A 13,474-nucleotide genomic window follows, 5' to 3' on the forward strand; every position below is an offset into this window, starting at 1 on the left:
CAGTAACTGGGCAGTAACTGGCCCGGGGGCCCCCAGTAAGGAGGTTTGTGTAGTTCAGGGGACCTGATTGGTGGCAAGAAGGACCTGTCAGTTGGGGTGGTGAGAGGGGTTCAGGAGTCCGGGCAAGGCCCTCTCAATGCAGTTAGATGACAAGGCCACATGTCACTGTGAACCTGCATCCCAGGCGCACACCACAGGTCTGTCCGTTGCAAATAACTGCTCTCGCTTGCGGTTTGCCTTGCCCTCTCTTTTGATGAAGAGAGAGTGTCTTTAGAGTTGGTCCTTTTTATATCTGAATTCATCCTTCATTCCTCGTGGGTGGAAGCTGTTTTCTGTACTGTCTTCAGAGAGTCTTCCTGTTTGGCAGTCGTCAGCTGGATTCTGAATCTTGTTGTTCAGTTGCTCAGTCATGTCTGACTCTTTGTGACCCCACGGACTGCAGCACACCAGGCTTCCCTGTCCATCACCATCTCCCAGAATTTGCTCAAACTTTTGTCCATTGAGTCAGTGATGCCATCCAACCATCTCATCCTCTGCTGTCCCCTTCTCCTGCCTTCAATCTTTCCCAGCATCAGTGAGTCGGCCCTTTGCATCAGGTGGCCAAAGTACTGGAGCTTCAGCTTCAGCACCAGTCCCTCCAATGAACACCCAGGACTCATCTCCTTTAGAATGGACTGGTTGGATCTCCTTGCAGTCCAAGGGACTCTCAAGAGTCTTCTCCAATACCACAGTTCAAAAGCATCTATTCTTTGGTGATTCTGAATCTGCTGCTTCTGCTGCTAAGTCACTTCAGTCGTGTCCGACTCTGTGACCCCATAGACGGCAGCCACCAGGCTCTGCCGTCCCTGGGATTCTCCAGGCAAGAACACTGGAGTGGGTTGCCATTTCCTTCTCCAATGCATGAAAGTGAAAAGTGAAAGTGAAGTCGCTCTGTCGTGTCTGACCGTTAGCGACCCCATGGACTGCAGCCTACCAGGCTCCTCCATCCATGGGATTTTCCAGGCAATGTACTGGAGTGGGGTGCCATTGCTTTCTCCGGATTCTGAATCTAAACTGAATCAAATAAGATCACACATGCATCCCATCTGGAGAAGGAAATGGCAACCCACTTCAGTATTCTTGCCTGGGAAATCCCACAAACAAAGGAGCCTGGCAGGCTACAGGCCGTAGGGTCGCAAAGAGTCAGACTCGATGAGCGACTGAGCACGCATGCCTCCCACACCACAGTCCTCCTGGAGACCGAGCCCCTGGCTGCTTTCTGAGCCCAGTCCTGCCTCTGCTTAACATGAGGCTTCTTTTTCACCAAAATCTCCTTCACACCACGGCTGTCACAGACCTCCAGCCAGAAATGCTGGGGCCCCTCGGGCACATCCTGAGCGGGGTGTCCACACAGCCTGCTCCCAGCCCAGCTGGCCAGTCTGTGCACTTCTGTGCTCACTTAACTTTGCTGGTGTGGCTCAGAGACAGAGGACTATGCTTTCTGTCAGAGATCCTCCGCAGGCTCTCATGGGGCCTAGGAGACAACATAGGAGAAGTGCTGTTGGGAATTCATGGCAGTCATTTAAAGTGAAGCCCAGAAAAGGGCACAATTCTTTTCTTGTTGTTGTGTTTTGTTTTTTAATTTATTTTAATTGGAGTGTAATTGCTTTCCCTGGTAGCCCAGGGGTAAAGAATCCGCCTGCCAGTGCAGGAGAAAGGCGGGTTTGATCCCTGGGTGGGAAGATCCCCTGGAGAAGGACATGGCAACCTACTCCAGTATTCTTGCCTGGAGAATCCCATGGGCAGAGGGGCCTGGCTGGCTGCAGTCCCTGGGGTTGCAGAGAGTTGGATGTGACTTGACAACTAAACAACAGCAATACTTGCTTTACGATGTTGTGATAGTTTCCTCTGTATAATGAAATGAATCAGCTATGTGTATATATACATCCCCTCCCTCCCTCTCCACACCCCACCCCCCATTCCACCCCTCTAGGTCATCCCAGAGCACCAGGCTGGGCTTCCTGTGTTACACAGAAGCTTCCCGTTAAGTATCTATTTTACACATTTTTGTTTTGTTACTCAGTCGTCTCCAACTCTTTGCAACCCCATGAACTATAGCACATCAGGCTTCCCTGTCCTTCATGATCCCCCAAGAGTTTGCTCAAACTCATGTCCGTTGAGTTGATGATGCCATCCAACCATGTCGTCCTCTGTCTTCCCCTTCTCCTCCTATGCTCAGTCTTTCCCAGCATCAGGGTCTTTTCCAATGAGTTGGCTCTTCGCATCAGGTGGCCAGAGTACTGGAGCTGCAGAGTCAGCCCTTGCAATGCGTGCTCAGGGCTGCTTTCCACGTGGTGGTGTGTGTGTGTCGATGCTGCTCTCTCAGCCTGTCCCCTTTCCTTCCCCCACTGTGTCCACACGCCCATTCTCTACGTCTGCATTTCTGTTCCTGAAGGGCAGGTTGTTGATGAGGTAGCCAAGGGCATAGCAGCAAGTTGGCATCAAGAACCTTCCGTCTGTAACACATAAATGATGTTCCGGCTCATGTGATTCAGCTATGGGATTGCACCTCCCCTCCCTCATCTCTGCAATTGCCACAGTTTTAATAAACAGAGCTCACTCCATGCATTCAAGGGACAGTGCAATTGCAGGGATAATTTACTCTCCTGTGAGCACTAGTGTTTAAATTCTCAAATTATCATTGTTTGTGTTGGTTTCCAGCACATGGAAATTGCATAATAGGAATAGAACAGCAAAGACCCAGAAAGAGCTCGCTCTGTGCTGGGCGTGTTCGGAGTTCTGCTCATGTGTCAACTCTTCATCCTCACGACCCCTCCTCCCACAGCTTACCTCTCCCTCCTGCCTCCAGCATTCATCTTTGTCCTGTGCATGACCTGCATCCTGAGGTGCCCCCACAGCCCTCTGACCTGCCAGTCATCCCCCCACAGGAACCACAAGGCCAGGCAGCCCCCCACCTTGCACCCTGCCACCCCACCATCAGGGGTGTGGGCTTCCGACCGGCCCTCCGAGGAAAGACTGTGCCATGACGTAGTCATTGTTTTCAAGGATCCAGGATGTCTTTAAGAAGAAAGAGTACTGTCATCTGTGAGCGTGAGTCATGCTCCAAAAAACTAAAGGGAGTGGGCTTAAAATAGAATCAAGAACATCAGAAGGGACTCAGAGAAAGCCAGACTGAGAAGATGATGGCACAGTGAGTACTGTGGATGCAGAGAGATGAAAACAGGAGCCTCTATGTGGGGAGCCCGGGAGACCCCGGAGTCCCTCCCTCCACCCCTGCCCTTCAGTGGCCACCAAGCCTGTCCTCCAGCCCTGGAGCCTGGGCTGCAGGCAGGGAGGGACTTGCCTACTTTGCTGTGCTGCTGGAAGAAAGGACCAGAACACAGCATCCTGAGTTGGTGGCGAGCAGGTGGACAATGACGTTGTCAATTGAGCCCTCTGGACTTGGCCCCTTCCTCCGAGTCTCCCCTTCCCTGACCTGTTACACCCACCTGGCTTTTGTGCTCCCTCCCTCCTCCAGCCACTAGAGGGTTTGAAATAAAAGCAAAGTCATGCCCCTCTTTGTCCATGTCCCCCAGTGGATGCTCTGGCACACGGGCTCAGCCCTGCCGCCCCCAGCGATGCTGAGGCCAGACCCCACTGCCCTTTCCCTTCCCTCTTCCTACTTTCCGCTCCCTGGCTGGGCCATCAGGGCCCCCATCCCCACTTCTGTTTGGGCCTGGACCCCTGCCTGGGCAGCCACATGGTTCTTTCAGTTCATCACCATGCTTTTCTTGAAGGCCAAGCACCGTCCAATGTCAGGGGTGCGGGTGAGGCAGGCAGAGAACCCACGTCATCACTTGAAAGGAGAAAACTTAGGGTTGTGTCCTGCGGGATTAACAAGCCACCATCCTGCCTGGCATCTGCCATGTGCCCTGGTACCAGCAGCGGATTCAAATCCACTCCTCTCACCTCACAGCCTCCTCATTCTTCACTGGAGCAAACTGCAGCTTGGAAGGCAGAGCTGTGCTCACATCCCACCTCGGGGGCTCCCACCTGCCTCTCCCCCCACCCCCTACGCCTTACCCCCTGGTCAAAGGTGTGCCAACAAAGTTGGTATAGTCAAAGCTATGGTTTTTCCAGCAGTCATGTACAGATGTGAGAGTTTGACCATAAAGAACGCTGAATGCCAAAGAATTGGTGTTTTTGAACTATGGTGCTGGAGAAGACTCCTGAGAGTCCCTTGGACAGCAAGGAGATCCAACCAGTTCATCCTAAAGGAAATCAACCCTGAATATTCATTGGAAGGACTGATGCTGAAGCCGAAGCTCCAGTACCACCTGATGCGAAGAGCCGATTCATTGGAAAAGACCCTGATGCTGAGAAAGACTGAGGGTGGAAAGAGAAGGGTACAACAGAGGCTGAAATGGTTGGATGGCATCACTGACCCAATGGACATGAATTTGAGTAAGCTCTGGGAGTTGGCGATGGACAGGGAGGCCTGGCGTGCTGCAGTCCGTGGAGTCGCAAAGAGTCAGACACGACTGAGCGACTGAAAAACAACAAAGACGGGGCCTTCCCCGGCGGGTACAGATGACACAGATACAGTGGCCAGAGGAGCAAGGGTGAGACGTGGGTCCTGTTGAGAGTGCGGGGCTGTCACGGGCACTTTCTCAGGAGAGATGACTTCAAAGCCGGGACCCACAGGATGCGCGGGAGTTACGGAGCACCAGGAGAGGGTGTAGAATGTTCCAGCCTGGGGGAGCAGCCTGGGGGGAGTCCCAGAGGATGGGCACAGCTGGCAACCTGGAGAAAGGACAGTTTGAGGGGCTGGAGAAGGTCTAGGGACAGAGGGTGTGCTGAGCAGAGCCTGATGAGTGAATCAAGGTATTTGGGCTTGTCCCGGGAGCAGTCGGACAGTCAGAAGCCAACGAAAGGATTTAAGCAAGATGGTGACTTGATCTGAAACAAGGCTGCTGCTGCTGCTGCTGCTGCTGCTGCTGCTGCTGCTGCTAAGTCGCTTCAGTCGTGCCCGACTCTGTGTGACCCCATAGACGGCAGCCCACCCGGCTCCCCCATCCCTGGGATTCTCCAGGCAAGAACACTGGAGTGGGTTGCCATTTCCTTCTCCAATGCATGAAAGTGAAAAGTGAAAGTGAAGTCACTCAGTCGTGTTGCTGGCAGAGTACAAATTGGGCAGAGGACAAAAGTTGATGTGGGAAGACCAGTCTGGCCATTCGCCAGAGATGATGGTTTGGATGAGGGTGGAGGCCATAGAGAAAGAAAGGAGTGGATCTGACAGAAACTTTATTAACTTTTTATTTTGTATTGGGGTATAGCCGATTGGATTTCCCTGGTGGCTCAGAGGGTAAAGCGTCTGCCTACAATGCGGGAGACCCGGGTTCGATCCCTGGGTTGGAAGATCCCCTGGAGAAGGAAAGGGCAACCCACTCCAGTACTCTTGCCTGGAGAATCCCATGGATGGAGGAGCATGGCGGGCTACGGTCCATGGGGTTGCAAAGAGTCAGACACGACTGAGTGACTTCACTTTCATTTTATAGCCAATTAACAATGTTGTGATAGTTTCAGGTGGAAAGCCAAGGGGCTCAGCCATACATATACATGTATCCGTTCTCCCCCAAACTCCCCTCCCAGCCAGGCTGCCACACAACACTGAGCAGAGTTCCCTGTGCTCTACAGTAGGTCCTTGCTGGTGATCCATTTAAAATATAGCTGTGCGTATCTGTTCTTCCCAAACTCCCTAACTGTCCCTTCCCCACATCCTTCTGGCAACCACAAGTTCATTCTCTAAATCTGTGAGTCTCTTTCTGTTTTGTAAGTAACTTCATTGTATCATTTCATTGAAGATTCCTCCTCTAAGGGATGTCATACCATATTTCTCCTTCTCTGTCTGACTTACTTCACTCAGTATGACAGTCTCTTGGATATGAGAGAATTTGAGGGAGGAAAATCTCACAGCGTTTGGATGTTGGATAGAGAGAGGTCAGAGATGCTGCTGTGTGTCGGGTGTGGGCAGGTGACTGCCTAGCAACACTGCACGTGGGGAGAGGAACACGGTGGGAGGAGGATATGGCACTGGGTGTGTGTGTGGACCCGCAGTCCCCAGGGGCCTCTGGGAGCCAGTTGGAAGGTTAAGCCAGGGCTCCTGAGAGCGAGCTGCCTGCCTGTACAAATGTGAGAGTATATACAGCCCATGCTTGACGCTGTAGGCGGGGATGAGTTTAGGGAGGGACGGAGGCACGCCTGTCTCCTCTCTCTCCCCTCTGTCGTCTCCCACCTGTACTGGCCACACACTGTGCTGTGCTCAGTCACCTCAGTCATGTCCAACTCTGCAACCCTATGGACTGTAGCCCACCAGGCTTCTCTGTCCATGAGATTCTCCAGGCAAGAATACTGGAGTGGGTTGCCATGCCCTCCTCCAGGGGATCTTCCCAACCCAGGGATCAAACCTGGGTTTCTTAAATCCCTGCATTGATTGGCAGGCAGATTCTTTACCACTAGCCACCATAAATTTAAATCACCCCGTGTGCTCTGACCACATGGGGTTATTTACATTTCAATTAGAATAATTAAATACAATTAAAAATTCTGTCTTTGGGGGATTTCCCTGGTGGTCTGGTAGTTAGGACTTAGTACTTTCATTGCCAGAGCCCCAATTCAATCCCTGATTGGGGAACTAAGCTCCCAAGGGGTGGCTACAAAAATGTCTTCAGTCACACTAGCCCCATTTCAAGTGCTCAGAAGCCATGTGGCTCATGGCTTCCCTAGTGGCCAGCGCAGGTTACAGACCACTTCTATCATCACAGACCACTCTGGTGGACAGCACTGGGTCCAGGCTCTATTGGATTTGTGTCCACGGGTGCCCAGGTCTTCAGAAGAAAAAGTACAATTCCTTAGATTAGCTGCCTTGAGAAGGCAGCTGTTTGCTGGCCTGAAGGTCAGAGGAGGAACCCTGCACTCTTCAAGGTGCTTCACCGGAGTGGCTGGCCTCATGCTGGGGCTCCGCGTCAGCCACAGGGCCCCCGCTAGAACTTGGGAGTCTCGGCACACAAGGCTCCTCTTCATGTTTGTCTGGCCTAAGTCTGAATTCTTTCTCGGGCCCATGGGCAATAGTGCGTTTGCATTTGAGCGAGTAAAGCCTTCTCGATGACAATTCATGACCACAGAGTCTCCACAGAGAATCAGATCTGGAGCTTCTCATTTCAGAAGTCAGTTCTGAGTCGTCAGGAAGGTTCAGTTTCTGCTCTTGCTTTTGTTTTCCATCTTCGTGGAGTGTGTACCTTTGTTCTTTTCTTTTCCAGTCGGATGTCATGGATCAGAATTTGTTAAATTTCCTTCCAGAGCAAGAACACTCGGAAGTCTATAAAATGCTCTCTTCCCATATGCTTGTGACGGACGCCCCTTCCCCAGAATACTTAAAATGTAAGTTTAACTTCACTGGTTTTATGAGAGAGAAAGATAAGGATCTTATATTAGAAAGGAAAGTTAAGAGTCTACAGCCATACCACCCTTAAGGCGCCCGATCTAGTCTGATCTCAGAAGCTAAGCAGGGTTGGGCCTCGTTAGCACTTTGATGGGAGAAAGGAAGTTAGAATGAATTAAGAAGGGAGGACTAATTTTAAAAATAATTTTCCTTGTGACTCAGAACATATCCAAGATCCTTAGAGGTATATTTTAAGTTTAAAGCTAAAACCGGAGTTTGGAATATGTAAGACATTGAACTTTTATGTGGAAATTTTGAAAACCACAGAGCTTTAGAATAATAACTTTGTTTTGCATGTGATAACAAGAGATTACCTTTTTTTATATGAGAGCCTTTTAGTAATAAAGGATACAAAAATCACTGAATAATCTGTTTATTTTGGAGGACGCTAGAAAACTAGATTTGTATGATACTAAGTAACCAACTAAAAACAATAATTAGGTCAAAACTCTCTTCTGAGGCCGTCGTCTGATTATTTATATACATTTGCAGATTTTGCGGAATTTTAAAGTTTTTATCAAAATCAGCAACTCGGATAGAAAAGGATGGGGAACACATGTATACCTGTGGCGGATTCATTTTGATATTTGGCAAAACTAATACAATTATGTAAAGTTTAAAAATAAAATAAAATTAAAAAAAAAAAAAAAAAGAAAGCTGGCCTGGTCACTTAATGAAGCACGTTCTTTGATGATGATAGTAACAGAGCCTTATACCTATTCAAGCCTTAGTTCCTTTTCCATGAATAATTTGTCCTGTTGTACATCTGATTTTCCTTCAAAGCAAAGTGGAAAGATTAAATTAAAGAGAGCAGCCCTATGTGAGCAGCTTTATTTTAACATACCATATGAAAACGACCAGAACTAATCAATGCCGACAGAACCAACCGCAGACATCTGTGATTAAATTAAGACTAATTGGCTCCGAGTACGGGATGCAAACTATCTATAAACTATGGAGCGGAAAATCCTATGTTGTCAAGTTTATAAAACCATGTCCGAAAGTCAGCTGTAAGGAGACCACTAGCCCGGCCATGTGTTGACCAGACCCTGTGAGTTTCCCACGATGCTGCTTGTTTAGTCTAGAATCATTGGCGTAATGCTTTTATTCCCTTTCTCTCCTTTTTTTCCTTTAACGGCCCAGCTGACAACGATTTAGAGTTTTATTGCCATCTTCTCAGAGGCAGCTTGAACCCAAAGGAATTTCCAACTTACGAATACATAAAATTTGTAGGAAATTTTCGCTCTTACAACAATGGTAAGCATTCATTGTCATACAAGTGCGGGGACCTGCCCAGGGGGGCGAGAGTATCGCCGTGGCGGGGAGCAGGGAGAAGATGTGCCTTCCGCATTTGCATGTGGATTTCTGTGCTCCAAGGATGTGCTTCTGTTGCTCGTAAATGGGTATCGCCCGTTCGGGAAGAACACGCCCCCACGCCTGTTTACGCCAGCGCAATAAGTGCCGCCAAAAGGCACATTATTCATTTATTTATTTTCAGGCTAATGGAGTAGTTCTGTGCTGCGAGAAACAAACAGCAGTTAATAAAGAACAGGCTCAGCCTACACACAGCTAAACAGGGCTTCACCGGGACACGAGGATGCATAACCTTGGCGGCTGCATTTTTATCCTCCTTTATACAGAAGTGCCTAGAGCCTGTTTTCATAGCTTCAGTCCGTGGGCCTTCGGGGCTTTCATGGGCCTTCTGGGCTTCCCTGGTGGCTCAGAGGGTGAAGAATCTGCCTGCAAAGTGGGAGACCATGTTTGATTTCTGGGTTGGAAAGATCCCCTGGAAAAAGGAATGGCTATCCACCTTCGTATTCTTGCCTGGGAAATCCTATGGACAGAGGAGCCTTAGCGGGCTACAGTCTGTGGGGTCGCAAAGAGGCAGACATGACTGAGTGACTAACTTTTCACAGGGGCCTCGTGTTCAATCTGGACATGGTCCTTTTATAAGGAGCCGCCCACCTCCATTAGATGAATTATCAAACCGCATAAGCCAAGCAGTAAAATGATGCTTTCTGGAATGACCCAGATAACTCACTGTGTCTAAACTCTCAATTAGACTTAAACCCTCTGTTTTACTTTTGACCCCAAAATGAGAATACAGGCCTGATGCCAGAGATTCAGAAACACAAGCCCCAGCACACAGCCCCCATTGAGGAGCCCAGCTCAGGGTGGCCAGTCCTCAAAACCCAACACAAAACACCTAATTTTGAAAGCTCTAGCATTTCATAAAACAGCAAAGATGGGAGGAAAAAACAGAAAGCAGTGTTCATAGGAAATGGTGAAAAGAGAGCAGACGGAAGGAGAAAGCACATGGAAACAAATACAGAAAGATGAGGGGCGATGGGAAGGAGGGGTGGGCAGGTGAATGATGGGGGGACTGATGACCCCCTGACTTGTGCCGCTTCGCTTGCTGTTGGCTCTGACCCATGGTCAAGTCCATCACCCCCATCGAATTAGTCCCAGAGTTTCCAATAGAAGCAGCCAGAGTTGTGACCCTGAGTCCTAATGCTGAGCTCACCAGGATGTCTCCTCCAGTCTCAGTAGATCCCTGTTGTATGTTATTTGCATAAACATACAGGATTTGCTTAAAAGGCTGCAACAATTTGCTAAACAGCATAATCCTCCAGGCCCAGCATTCAGGGCTGATTCCTGGATGATGGGCTCCATGGCCAATTTAGGGCCCTTCTGAGAAGCTCCCCCATTCCCAGGGCTCAGGATGTTTGAGTGGTTGGAAGTGGTAGCAGGTCAGCCTTCCCCAGTGTGTGTGTGTGTGTGTGTGTGTGTGTGTGTGTGTTAGTTGCTCAGTCATGTCTAACTCTTTGCAATGTTATGAATTGTAGCCCTCCAGCCTTCTTTGTCTATAGGATTCTCCAGGCAAGAATACTGGAGTGGGTTGCCATTCCCTTCTCCAGGGGATCTTCCTGACCCAGGAATCAAACCCAGGTCTCCTTACTTGCAGACGAGTTCTTTACCATCTGAGCCACCAGGAAAGCTCCAGGGAACCTCTAAATCTGGGCAAATCAGGGTGAAGCCCAGGCTTGCCCACCTCTAACCTGACTCATCTGAGAGGCTTTCCTGAACCACATGGGATACAAGCATAATAAACCACACAACTAAGTAAAGAAACTGACCCAAGAGGTGCCCCATGACAGTCAATTTGGTGCCAGCCTGGTGCCCGTGGTTCCCTGGGCAAGGGAGCTTGTTACCGTGCAGATTCCCTGGATGTCACTGGAAGATTCTAGTTCAGGAGACCTGAGAGTGGGGCTGGGACTGAGCAGAAGGAAAAGAGTCTTGGGGTTCATATACAAAGGGACTTTGACTTGGAGAAACTGTCCCGTTGAAATCCGAAAGTCCAATGTTTGCATAGGAATTTTAAAAATTTGTTTATTTTTATTGAAGGATAGTTGCTTTACAATATTGGTTTGATTTCTGTCATACATCAACATGAATTAGCCATCGGTGTACATATGTCCCCTCCCTCTTGAACCTCCCTCCTACCTCCCACCTTTTCCCAGCCCTCTAGTTTGTTACAGAGCCCTAGTTTCACTTCCCTGAGTCACACAACGAATTTCCATTGGCTATCTATTTTACATTTGATAGTGTGTATGCTTCTATGCTACCCTCTCCAGAGGAACCTGTCTGGCTACAGTTCATGGGTCTTAAAGGGTCAGACACGACTGAAGCAACATGCTTCCATGCTACTTTCTCCATTCACCTTACCCTCTCCTTCCTCCCCTAACCCTTGTCCATAAGTCTGTTCTCTATGTGTACATCTCCATCGCTGCTCTGCATAGGAATTTTAATGACACTCCTCTTGCTTACAGAGCTCTTCCAGGCAACTCTGTCCTTGAATTAATATAAGTGTTGGCTTGGATGTTGCTTAAAATGTGTGCAGTGGCCATAATGCCACCTGCTGGGGTAGCAGCTTATCCCCATTGGCTGCATGTAAGGAAGGGCCCCCAGAGTGCCAAGACTATGGAAATTCTGGGATGCTGCTCCCATGTGTCTCCATGACAACAGCGCACATGCTGAATGAAGGGTTCCGGGTTGTGATTGGCTGGTGAGCAGTGTTATCCTGTGAATTTACATTTCCACAACTCTCATTAAGAGGCTACTGAACACTGCTTTGAAGCTTCCTGTCATTTATCACATTTTAGAGGGTTTCAGGGAAGTAGCCTGGCTTCATTGAGAATACCTGAGACTTTTCATTTTTTTTAACCAAAAAGGTTTTATTTTCAAGTTGAGACAATGTTTGTTTGCCTGAAACAATGTGTGGAAATCATGTGTGATTTTTTTTTTTTTTTTTGAAACTGTTACTGCTAAAAACACACAGCACACAAAGTGGAAAATTTTAAACCAAGGATCTAAAACCAGTGTGTCTTTCCAGAGCTTGCTAAACAAACCAAAGTTAGGGGGTTTTTCTTGAAAAAAGAGTCTCCAAATGTAATTGTGGAAAAGCTGAAATCTAATTCTTACTCAGATTAAAACAGCAAAATATGTCAGATGAATGAATTTCTGAGATGGAACCCTATGCAGTCACATCCAGCCATTTTTTATCTCTCAAGTAAGGCTTAATGTTAAGAAACCATTCAAATTTGGTTCTGTAGGTTTACTTGTCAATAAACATGAAATAATGGAATAACAAAACAGCTCATCTTAGGAAGGTTTCCTTAGCACCAGGCCCTGGGCTCAGTCCTGACATTGGTCATCTCATTGAATCCTGGCAGCAGTCTCTTGAGATTGTCCTAATGGCATTATCCTATATTTTTTAAAATTGAAGATTAGTTGATTCACAATGTTATGTTGGTTTCCGGTGTGCAGCACAGTGATTGAGTAATACATATATGTATGTATATGTACATCCCAGCTGGTGCTAGTGGTAAAGAAAATCCTCCTGCCAGCGCAGGAGATACAAGAGATGCAGGTTGGATCCCTGGGTCAGAAAGATCCCCTGGAGAAGGAAATGGCAACCCACTCCAGTATTCTTGCCTGGGAAATCCCATGGACAGAAGAGCCCGGTGGGCCATGGGGTTGCATAGAGTCAAACACAGCTGAGGGACTGAGCACACACATATATGTGCATATATGTATTAAATATGTATGGATATATGTATGAATATTAAAAGTGAAAGTGTTAGTTGCTCAGTCGTGTCCAACTCCTTGGAATCCCATGGACTGTAGCTCACCAGGCTCCTCTGTCCATGAAATTCTCCAGGCAAGAATACTGGAATGGGTAGCTATTCCCTTCTGCAGAGTATCTTCTCAACCCAGGGATTGAACCCAAGTCTCTCACATTTCAGGCAGATTCTTTACCATCTGAGTCACCAAGGAATCCCTATATATGAATATATATATACTTTTTCAGATTCTTTTCCCTTATAGATTATTACAAAATACTGAGTATTATTTTTTGTGCTATACAGTAGGTCCTTGTTGGTTATCTCTTTTATATGCACTAGTGTGTATATGTTAGTCTCAAACTCCTAATTTATTCCTCCCCACCACCAGATTTCCCTTTTGGTAACCATAAGTTTGTTTTCTAAGTCAGTGAGTCTGTTTCTGTTTTGTAAATAAATTCATTTGTATCTTTTTCTTTTTAGATTCCACAGATGAGTGATATCATTTGATATTTGTCTTTGACTCAGTTCACTCAGTATGATAATCTCTAGGTCCATCCATGTTGCTGCAAATGGCATTATTTCATTCTTCTTATGCCTGAGTAGTTTTTGGTTTTTGTTTTTTTGGCTGTGCTGGGTATTCATTGCTGCACGGGTTTTTCTCTGGTTGCAGCTAGTGCGGGCCACCCTCTAGTTGTGATACCCAGGCTTCTCAGTGCAGTGGCTTCTCGTTGCGGAGCACAGGCTCTAGGGCAGACATCAGTAGATGTGGCGTGTGCGCTCAGTAATTGCAGCTCCCAGGCCCAATAGTTGTGGCACACGGGCTTAGCTGCTTCATGTCATATGGGATCTTCTCGGATCGGGGATTGAA

General features: G+C 47.9%; 1 protein-coding gene across 1 annotated transcript in view; it reads left to right on the forward strand.

Annotated features, from left to right (window-relative positions):
* Positions 1 to 13,474, forward strand: part of NPAS2 (neuronal PAS domain protein 2) — a 249,044-nt gene that overhangs the window by 179,783 nt on the left and 55,787 nt on the right. Inside the window, exons 7-8 of the mRNA XM_055539452.1 lie at positions 7,299 to 7,419; positions 8,624 to 8,737. Of these exons, the coding sequence (XP_055395427.1) occupies positions 7,299 to 7,419; positions 8,624 to 8,737 (235 nt within the window). The remainder of the gene's footprint in view (positions 1 to 7,298; positions 7,420 to 8,623; positions 8,738 to 13,474) is intronic.

This window comes from Bubalus kerabau, chromosome 11 (genome assembly GCF_029407905.1).
Source record: "Bubalus kerabau isolate K-KA32 ecotype Philippines breed swamp buffalo chromosome 11, PCC_UOA_SB_1v2, whole genome shotgun sequence".
NCBI classification, from domain to species: Eukaryota; Metazoa; Chordata; class Mammalia; order Artiodactyla; family Bovidae; genus Bubalus; species Bubalus kerabau.